Source organism: Aureococcus anophagefferens (assembly GCF_000186865.1).
Source record: "Aureococcus anophagefferens unplaced genomic scaffold AURANscaffold_40, whole genome shotgun sequence".
In the NCBI taxonomy this organism is placed as follows: domain Eukaryota; class Pelagophyceae; order Pelagomonadales; family Pelagomonadaceae; genus Aureococcus; species Aureococcus anophagefferens.
The window spans coordinates 68,434-78,363 of NW_008705597.1; the positions used below are offsets into that span (position 1 = coordinate 68,434).

Consider the following 9,930-nt stretch of genomic DNA (forward strand, 5'->3'; position numbering starts at 1 on the left):
CGTTCATTATTCTCGCCAGCATCGTCTCGAAGTCTCGCTTGTTGGTCGCATCGCGCGCATCCAACATTGCCACAGTAACAGGAGCATTCAACTCCTTGTCGTTCACCCGAAACTGACCCACGACTGGGTCAGGTGCCCGCTCCTCGTCACATATCGAAAGCTCCATCTTCACCGCCGCAGCCCGGCTCTCAACAGCTTTTGTAACCTCAAGCAATGTCTGCCCAAAATCCTGGAAAACTGTTCGCTGCAGATAGTTTTCCCGCACCAACTGGTGCACCGCCTGGCCGACGAACTCCATCTGCTCCCCCTGCGAAAACTGATTCACCTCCAGGGGCATGTCCCCTCTAAATATCGCGTTAGCTAGGGGCAACAGCCCCGTCGCAAAGGTCACGGGGTCGGGGGTCTCATCCCTGAAGCCCGGGGCCGCCGAGAGCACCGCCCGCAGCGCCTCCCGCGCTGGCAAGGCCTCCGCCTGCTCGCTGAACGGGCGATCTCTCAACCCCTCCGGGATCGGATTGGTCCTGACCATGGCCGCCGCCTCCCGGATCTACCCTATGCCCCCCTTTTCAGAAAGAATTTCGCCGGCGGGCTGCTTCAGCAGCGCCGGCCAGATAAGAGCATAAGGAGCGAGTATCGACTGAGCTGCAATAATAAATAACAGCTCATTCTCTCTCTCTCCTCTGGGCGCTACTTTCCTGGCTAATCGAAGATTACCTGTACCAAGATCGATGAATTCAACCGCTGACTCGATGAGAATAACTTCACTATAATGATATCAACGACTGGCAGTCACTGCAGGCGAGCTACTGCTATCGAGCATGGCCGTCAACGATCGCTGATGCTGGGTTCGGCATGTTCCGGGTCTTCGGGGGAGAAAGTGAGGGTAGTTCGCAGTAGAAACCCGGGGTCGGCGGTCTCGAAAAAACACTCCATGTCATCCGAGGGGCTGCAGAAGCTGAGCGGCCCTGTGGGGGCGCGACGCGTGACGCGAGGGGGGCGGGCAAGAGTGATCTCGGCTTCTGCGTGTTCGCCCGCGACACGGACTGGAGTTTCGAGGTCTCCGACCCCGAGTTCCTACGGCGAAGTGCTCTCGTTTTCTTCCCCCGTGAAGCAAAACATGCCAAACCCAGCTTCATAGATCGTGGGGCCACCATGCTCTGTCTGCAATGAATTACCCTGGTGAAGGTGCAGTGAGATACGTCCGACCAATGAGAGCTCTGCATTTCTCAGAGAGCTCGAGCTCTGCCTCGCCGCCGAGAGCATGGTCCTGCTGCTCAACGACTGGGCGCACGTCAGCCGGAAGTTCACCCAGGGCGAGTACGCCAAGTGCCTGCACGACCGGAAGGAGAACGACGGCAAGATCAAGGTGCGCGCCCCCCTGGGAGCTCGCGCCGCACACCCTGTGGCAGCCCAACTCGCCCCGTCGTAGGCAACGATGTACGCCATGCGTGAGGCGCCGTCGAACACGGCCTTCTCCGCCGCGTGCGGGGCGGCCGCGGCCCTCTGGCGCGGGATCGGCGAGTCGGACTTCCTCGGCAGCTTCTCGAAGATGTACTTAGAAGGCGAGTGGGCGTCCTGGCACGTCGGGGCGGCGCCCGCCGGCGTCGCCTTCAGCGGCCAGCAGGCCGTCGAGGCGACGCACGCCGCGGACAAGTCCTGCATCGGCAAGGACAAGCTCAAGGCGGCGCCGACCGTCTTCTTGAACGAGACGCTGCCGATCATCCTGACCAAGGCCGCGGACACGTGCGAGCTCTACGCCGTGGACACGGTGACGCACGAGGGCAACGCGCCCGTCACCGGGCCCGTGGTCGCGGAGGCGCGGCTGCTCCTCGGGGCCAAGCCCGCGTACCTCGAGCGGCCCACGGCCGTCGTCGAGGGCTCCGAGTCGCCGTCGCGCATCTTCATCATCACTGGCAACACGTCGGACACGCAGTTCAAGAAGATGACCGACAAGCGCGCCCGGGAGTACGAGAAGTACCTCGGCGGCGACCTCGGCTCGAAGAAGGACAAGCTCAGCTACTCGGAGTACGAGAAGCTCATGGAGAAGACGGCCGCGAACCGCGTGGTGGCGTCGCCCGTGGAGAACATCGACAAGTGCAACAAGTGGCTCCAGACGGCCAAGACGTCCGGCCTCGTGTGCGACGACGCCGACCAGCTCTACAAGCTCACGTGCACGTGCGTGGACTTCATGCGCGGCGCGAACCGCTGCGCCTGCGTCGTCGCCGTCGCGTCGGAGCTCAAGTTGATCGACCTCGAGGCCATGATGGACGGCGCGGCGCCGCACGCGCGGCTCAACCCGGGCCGGCCGAGGAGCAAGACGAACTGGGCCGACAAGGGCAGCGGCAGCGCGAAGAAGCGCGACGCCGCCTGGTACCTCAAGAGCATCGAGTCGCACAAGCCCATGTACTACCACCGCCGCAAGGTCGCCATGGTCTGCATCGACAACGGCGACGACGTCTACTGGATCGGCTACGTCCGGAACCTCAAGCAGCCGAAGGCCAAGGCCGGCAGCGTCGCGTACATCATCTGCTTCCCGGACAACCCGGAGGCGGAGGACGAGCAGTGGAGCCCGGTGGAGCTCGCGACCGGCCTCGCCCTCGCGGACGAGCTGGGCTCCGCCGGCACGTGCCCGAGCTCGCTCCCGACATCGCCGAGGAGAGGGAGTCCCGGAGGCGCGTGAAGAGCTCCATCGCTGCCCAGCGATGGCTGCCCCACGGGTTGAAGCTTAGCTCATTTACGATGATTCGTAGCTCGACAACAATGACTTTATTACGAAACTAGGATTAGGTTTTTCTACATTAAGCTTAAGCTTTTTTAAAAAAAATTTCCGCGAAGAAGCGCGACGCCTTGTGGTACCTCAAGAACATCGAATCGCACGCGCTCATGTACCACCACCGCCCCGGGCCGGGCCGCAAGGTCGCCATGGTCTGCGACGACAACGGCGACGGCGTCTACTGGACCGGCTACGTCCGGAACGTGAAGGCCCCACCCTCTCACAGCCTTCTCGGGGAGCGCGCGCGCGTCCCTACCTAGGCTGAGGTCTTCTGATAGTCCTCAGTCAATTTGTCTGTCTACGAATGTTAATCCAGTTAGTAATTTTGGATAATTTAGACGGGTCGACTGAGACTTTGGAGGATATGCAGTTTCCAAGTTCGCTCTAAACATGAATCATTGGCGTTTTTTTATGAACTGACGGTCCAGCCGTGATGTTCAAAAGTATCTTGAGATGCTAGTTCAACGTGTTTAAAAAAGGCAGTAGTAAGAAATTCGTCAAGCTGACTAACCCGGACCATGTCCTCACCGAGCATGTGCCTACTCGCCCTAAGCGTCATCTTTGGACTTTGCTCGCCCCTCGGGCTAAAACACCTTTCGATGGGCTTCAAGAACAGCCAACCCAAGGCATGCGCTCGTGACACGATTCCCGGCGTAATTCTTTAGCGGCAAGCGCATGTCTGCGAATTTCTGCAGCAGTCTATCCGTTTTCGTAGGTACTTTTATGTCGGTTTTGTTATGGATGTATGGTAAGTTGCGACTTTATCTGCTATAGTTATGTTTACGTTTGTGGAATGCGTTGCCAAACCATTCGGATTGTATATCCAGTTGGATGGACTCACGTTATTATCGTAATAGGACTGTCGAAACCCAGCATTCTGTTTTTCTCGTTTCCATGCGACAAGTTGAGCACCACCATTTCTACCCTGTGCTTCCATTCCAGTCGCTTAAAGATGTTGGAACCACGCTACAAAGACCGAACAATGCCCGAACTTCATCAGTGGAACTACACGTAAACGTAAATTCTAAGACTCCATTATGAGCAAGGTCGACATTGCTGTTAAATTTGTCGATATTACGTTTGGATTTGTTCGCAGGCCCGGGCGCTCAGAAAGCGGCGCTTTTAGAGGGCCGTCCGCCGCTCGGGGAAGGCCCGGCTCGTAGGCGCTACGGCGATCCGGGGCCGTCGGCGCGGAGCCGAAGAACGCCCCGGAATCGAGCGGTTCGCCCGGCGCGAGCCCGCGACGCCCTTCCAGGTCGTGCGCGCCGCCAGGCAGGGCCGGCGCCCGTCTGCTCGAGGAAGTCGCTCTCGGACCCGCTCCCGTGCCTCCAGAGCATGGTCGTGGTGCCGGAAATCTGCGTGTCAATGGTCATTCCTCGGCGAAGAAGTCATTCCTCCTCGGCATGCTCGCGTCGCTCGCCGTGCAGGCGAACCGCAAAAGCGGTATAGTCCATGCCAACTCGAATAATTAAGTCGCCGGGTACATGTTATCCGGGTGACTTGGTCTGGTTCACATCTTGGGGGTATCGCGGCTACCGTTCAACATCAACTGACTGATCTCAGTGCCCGGAGTTCACCTTTTTCAGCGGGAAATAGGCAGCCGATTGTGCCGGTGTCGTCGAGCAGCCATGTACATCTGTAGTCTGTAATATAAAAGCCATATTATATCAACATTGCGAAATAAAATACAACTGCTGCTGCTGACGCCTTTATGAGAATGAAAGGGATGAGCGCCGTGATTCAGATTTTCTTCTTGTTTTTGCGATTAACATCATAACTATAGATCACTGATACGACAATGGCAAAGGCCGCAAACGACAGAAAATAAGCGACTGACAGCCATAGGTCCTTTGTCGGAGTTCCGCCGAATAAAAGGATGACGATAAGGGTAAAGGCACTTCCAAAAATAAAAACGGAATTTTCGGAATCGTCATAGGTGAAGTCGACATCATGCGAATAGCTTCCGTATGAATAGTGGCTTTTTGAGTCGTGTCTATCCGAAGTAAGAAACCAATGTCGCCGGGATCACTCCTGGTTCATGGGGCCCCGGTGCTGGTCCACAGTGCTCGTTGAAGCCAATGACAACAAATGGATCATGCATACTGAAGCTCCAGAAAGTCGGCGCGCGCCTGTCAAACTGATATGCCAGTTTGGAGAAGTTTGTTTCATAATCAGTACGCCCGTGACAAACCAACCGAGGTTGTTTGCCGGCTTCGATGCTCTGTTTGTCATACGCCGTCAATATGTGCTGCTTCACCGCATTATTATCAGAAAAGCCGCGAGATAAAGGATCAATCGGATCGTAAGCCCTTGCTTCGGGTTGAAAGCGACGCCCACTCATTGCCAACTACTCCGGTGTCGCAGCGAAGAAGAAGAATTCCTTGAAAATAGTGTTATGGACATGCATTTTCATCCGCACTAGATCACCTGAGAAATACATACAGCCTGTATACCAAACGAACGTATCTCCGTCGGTTGGAGCCAAGAATGTGTTAACCATTGTCGACTGATCATTCGGGTTAAATCTTCCGGCAGACCAAAAATAATGATGTGAAAGTGGCTTAAATTGTGACGATGCCGGTAAGTATCGTATTCATGTAAGATAATGCCATATCAACGAGTCAGACTTTGGTGGTCTAACATCATTCAGCTCGCCATTAATTATCATAGACTCCGTGACACGCTTAGCATAACCCTCAGGCATGTCCTCAAGGTAACAGCGAGTACCACCTTCAGCCGTTCGGCACATAAAGTCACCATGCTGTTCGAAAACAATACGCATGACATCGGAACAACAGTTCTCGTTTTTGGCCAGCAGACCGGCAGCAAGTTTTGCACAGTCGAGTATACGCGATCTCTGCATGCCTGTATTTGTCGGGCTGGCATGGACGTGGTGTACATGAATAGGCGGGAAACCAAGGACGATCCCGTTCTCACCCACCGCCCCAGTGCAGTGATTCAGGATGTCGTAACCTAAAAAGTTGAATGGGGAATATCAGCATGTACAGAATACCACACCTTGTGGATAATCTCGCAATAATTCGGTACCATAAATTACATCGTCCCATGAAAATTGCCACCAATCGTAGCCCCCGGCCCGGTGCTTCTAAATTCACCCAAGCGTTGCAACCTCCATTTGCTTCCATCATCAAGCAATATTTCGCATGAACTTGCCATAAACTCGGTCTCTTCTGTTTCAATTAGCCGGTGAAAGAGGTTGAAATACTCATAGAGGTGACTATTCTCGGGCACCAAGTCGTAACCGCGAAAGGCGGCCCAATTGGAGGTCGAGGTGTAATAGTTTAGCAATGCGCCTCGAAAGATTTCTCCGAATTTAAAGTCTTTCCATTCGCATCTATTCCAGAGTGCGTCTATCTTCGGACCGTCGTACAGTCCGACAGGTGCTGAAGGTTGTCCCCAGTTGTCTACAAACTCGCCGCGCGTAGAGACGAACAACACCGTTATGAGGTAACGGGCCATGTTTTTAGGCACTGTTAATCTTAGAATTCTTAGCCAAAGCCATTTCAGCCAGCGCGACCCCGAAGGCAAGAGACCGATAACTTGAGGTAATTAAGGTAAGAGACCGTGGCGTTTCCGTCCACTTCGCCTTTCGTATCTTTTTATTATGTTGAACTTTCGTGTGGGCAACCAGATCAGGTGAACCATAGCACTGGCGTTATAGGCTAGGGATTTAGATTAATCGCCCTTATATTTTCATTTTTTGGAACTCTCCGTCAAAATAGACTATGTCTGGTATGGGAGGTTAAGGCATTTTGTCCACTGTGCTACGGTTATAATGTCTCCCGTTCATGAATATGCTCCGCGCGGGTTGTCATACGACCATAGTGCCGACCATTCATAAACAATCCGTGTGTGCGAAGCACATTAGGTTCATTTTAATTTCCCCGTTCACACCCTTCTCTAAAAATTTGTAGAAATGTAAAATTTCAAAAGCCGTTAGGATTTGACAGCCACTATACTAAATCTGGCGGAGACTATCACCCATAGGGAGGTATAATCAGGGATTTATGCCCTTCACTATAGGCTAGAAAGCCGGCGTGTATCCACTGCACTGTGAACCTCAAGCTAATAAGAGAAGTATACCTTGAAGGAACAATTCCCGCTACAGTTTTCCCGCTGGGTCATCGTTGGCAATGCACAACTCTTCCAGCTCATCTCTTTTCTGCGTGCTGTGCGAATAATTGTTGAGCACTGACTTAAGCAGCTCATCCAGCTTGCCACAAAAGGGCACTGCTTCGAAAATGCTGCTGGCAGCCAGCTGGCCTTTGTGGCACACGCAATGGAAATGGAGCCCATAGCTTCGTCTGTTCAAGTCCTTCGTTCCCGATGGCGGAATCCATATAGTGCTTTGATTGGAACGCCTCCAGACGTTGGGCAGCGATGGGCAATGTGACTGGCGCACAGCGCAAGCACGTCGTCGACGATGCGGATCCGACCACGTGGCACCTAGAGCGCGTTGAGGCGATCCGAACTCGGTACCTGGCAGGAAACTACGACTTCGGGGTGGAAAAGGAGCAGCTCCGTGAGATCGTACAGCCAGTGCTGCTTGACGAAGGGTGCGACACCTTGGACCTGGTGCTGTGGCCACGATTCGCAGAATACAACAGCGGCAGCGAGGCGAACATGCTGGAGGTCCTCGGGGGCCTGGCGGTAATCAGCCGCGGGACGTTCGAGGCCAAGGTCGAATTCGCGTTCCGCGTCTTTGACTTTAACGACCAGGGAAGCCTGAGCCACGACGAGGTTTGCGTCATGCTATTGACCATGCTAAGCGGTACCGTGCTCGTGACGCGACGTGGCAACCTTCCTGAGGACGCAGACCTCGAAACACACGCGGATCACGCATTTTTGCGCTGCGGCAAAGATCTGACGATGCGCGTCGACTTCGTTGATCTGATGACCTGGTTCAGGAGCCACATCAAGGAACTCTGCGAGGACAGGGGCTTCGCTCTCTGCGACTCACCAGAGGCCTTCCTCCGCTGCTTTGACCTCGTGGGCGCGTCCATGCTAAAAAAAAAGTCGAAGGGAGATAGATGGTGATGCTCCTCCTGAGCTCGATGATCGCGGCCAACATCGCTGGCTGTGGGCTCGTGAAGGAACAACCTTGCGCTGGTTAATTAACGTGTCGCTAGCGGCATGATGGCAGAGTAGAACAAGCGGTAGATGACGCACCAACTACAACGGAGTCGGGTCGGATTGGGACTCCTTATGAACCTTCTTAAATCTCGCTACATAGTTTTGTGTTATTTTGTCTATACCACTCGTCTACACCACTCTTCAACTCATTCTTCCGGGTTAGGATGACCGACGGGACATGTTAAGCACCGCTTCAACCTCGGACTTTGCACTTCAATATCGACCTCAATACCGCCGCTCACGCCTTACGAGGGACCTCCGAGCCGCCCACGCCCCAGCTATTTTGGAGCTGAAATCGGGCCTCCAAATTGTCGCGCGGGATTGGCGGGTCGGGGCTCGGCTTCCCTCCTGGTCTTTCTCCCAGTGATGCGACACGCTCCCATGGGCAAGTATTGATGTTGCTTTTATTGTCGTGCGTAGTAACGCTCAAGTTTGCGTCGTCCAGTCGATCAACCCCGCCTACTTCGGCTCGATTCCGACATCATTCGTGTTTTACCCTGCTCAGATCGAATCACTTGGCAATGCCCGACCAGTAACATGGCTCAAATTACACACACCAGCTGAGCCCGAGACTGGAAAGACGCTCGGAGGCAAGCTGCTCTTTCGCCTTTGTGACTTCCCGCTGGAAATCTTCCTCGCCAACAGTAGATTTCGGCGCAGACGATGGAATTCCTGGGTTTGCTTCGCCCATCGAGGGCGCCCTTATTGGCCCCAGCTTGTCGATCTCCGACGGCTTGACGTTCATCGCGAATGCGACGTGGTCGATGATGATACGGAACGCAGCCGAGGGATTCTTCAGCGCCTCATCGTAGTTTATGTCGATTGCGCCCCAGAGTTTCCATCGTCGGTACGCTGTCGCCCACGTTCTAACGGCATTCGCAAAATTGGCCGCTCGCGCGGGCATCCACCCGGCCCCAGCCGCTGATCGCAATTCGTCGTCGAGACATCGGTGACTGGCGAAAGCGATGGCGCGCTGGCAAAGCTTCATGGGCTCTTCGGTGAATTCATGCGTCTTGAACAGCACGGTTGAGTTTCGCGTCAAGCGACTCAGAGAATTCGCTTCGCTTTTGTACCAGAGCTCGGCGTCTCTGGAATTCATGCTAACGTGCTTCGGGCAGTCCCAATAAGACACGTGCGCGACCTCCAGGTGCAATTTTGCCAACGCAGCTTTCACAAGCTTTTATTCCCATGTGCTGCCAGCCCGTGCATGCCCGCCAATATCACCACCAGCTGACACCCGCCATGCGGCGGCTCTGATGCTAGAGCGCGCGCGCTCGAGGCAAGCAGCAGGGCCAGAAGCCGCATGCCCGGGTTCCGTTCCTGGAGTAATCATCGTTTATCTGTAAACGACTCCCTCGTTGACATGGCGTGGTTTGAACCTCTTCCATGCCGCCAAGAATCGCGTCGCAGTGCCGCGCCGCGCCACAAGTGACATCGCAGCACTTGACTCATTGTGGAACTTCAGAAGAAGGCGACGTCGTGGTCGTGGTTCGCTAGGCTAATCACTATTCTCTGATGCACACCGGTTTCATATCCCACCATTCCCTCACCGTGTAATTTCACCCCGCTTTGCTCCACTCATCCTTACACGGCACAGCCGCCTTTACATGACACAAGACGCCTGCGGCGCTTGCCCTGCCGGGGGCTTGCCTCCGGCGGATTTGTTGTTTCCGTCCACTTGGCCTTTCGTATCTCCCACTAGCCTGAGCTAAAGGAAGCAAGTAAGATCCTCCCCGAGGGGAGGTTGAGCTCAGTTTCAATTAAATATGCCAGGATGAAGGCCGACGGACCGCGCTTGGATGGCGCAGCCACCTCAGCGGGGACGGAGGAGGGTAGGGCAGGGCGGGTGCTTCATCTGTGCCGAAGGAGGGTGGTGGGCGGGCCAAAAAAATATAAGCCGCGCCACCCCGGACCCCGGGGAAGCGGCGAGCTGGGAGAGGACCACCACAACCAGCAGTTTTATTTAGCTGGATGATGATAGGTGGTCTAAACTCACTAACTCG

At 54.9% G+C, this 9,930-nt stretch overlaps 3 protein-coding genes across 3 annotated transcripts; 2 read left to right on the forward strand and 1 right to left on the reverse strand.

Moving 5' to 3' along the window:
* Positions 1-1,261: 1,261 nt before the first annotated feature.
* On the forward strand, positions 1,262-4,245 carry AURANDRAFT_67467 (hypothetical protein; the record flags this gene model as incomplete). The annotated part of the gene is made up of 9 exons (XM_009042934.1): positions 1,262-1,366; positions 1,430-2,572; positions 2,751-2,787; positions 2,810-3,021; positions 3,090-3,150; positions 3,253-3,409; positions 3,489-3,521; positions 3,548-3,784; positions 4,029-4,245. The coding sequence occupies 9 exons, from the start codon at positions 1,262-1,264 to the stop codon at positions 4,243-4,245; spliced, it is 2,202 nt and encodes a 733-aa protein (XP_009041182.1).
* Positions 4,246-4,766: 521 nt separating this feature from the next.
* AURANDRAFT_67468 (hypothetical protein) lies at positions 4,767-6,253 on the reverse strand (the record flags this gene model as incomplete). Its single annotated transcript, XM_009042998.1, has 3 exons — positions 4,767-5,120; positions 5,415-5,746; positions 5,944-6,253. 3 exons carry the CDS (start codon positions 6,251-6,253, stop codon positions 4,767-4,769), a joined length of 996 nt encoding a protein of 331 aa, XP_009041246.1.
* Positions 6,254-7,174: 921 nt separating this feature from the next.
* On the forward strand, positions 7,175-7,831 carry AURANDRAFT_67469 (hypothetical protein; the record flags this gene model as incomplete). The annotated part of the gene is made up of 1 exon (XM_009042935.1): positions 7,175-7,831. One exon carries the CDS (start codon positions 7,175-7,177, stop codon positions 7,829-7,831), a length of 657 nt encoding a protein of 218 aa, XP_009041183.1.
* Positions 7,832-9,930: the final 2,099 nt, after the last annotated feature.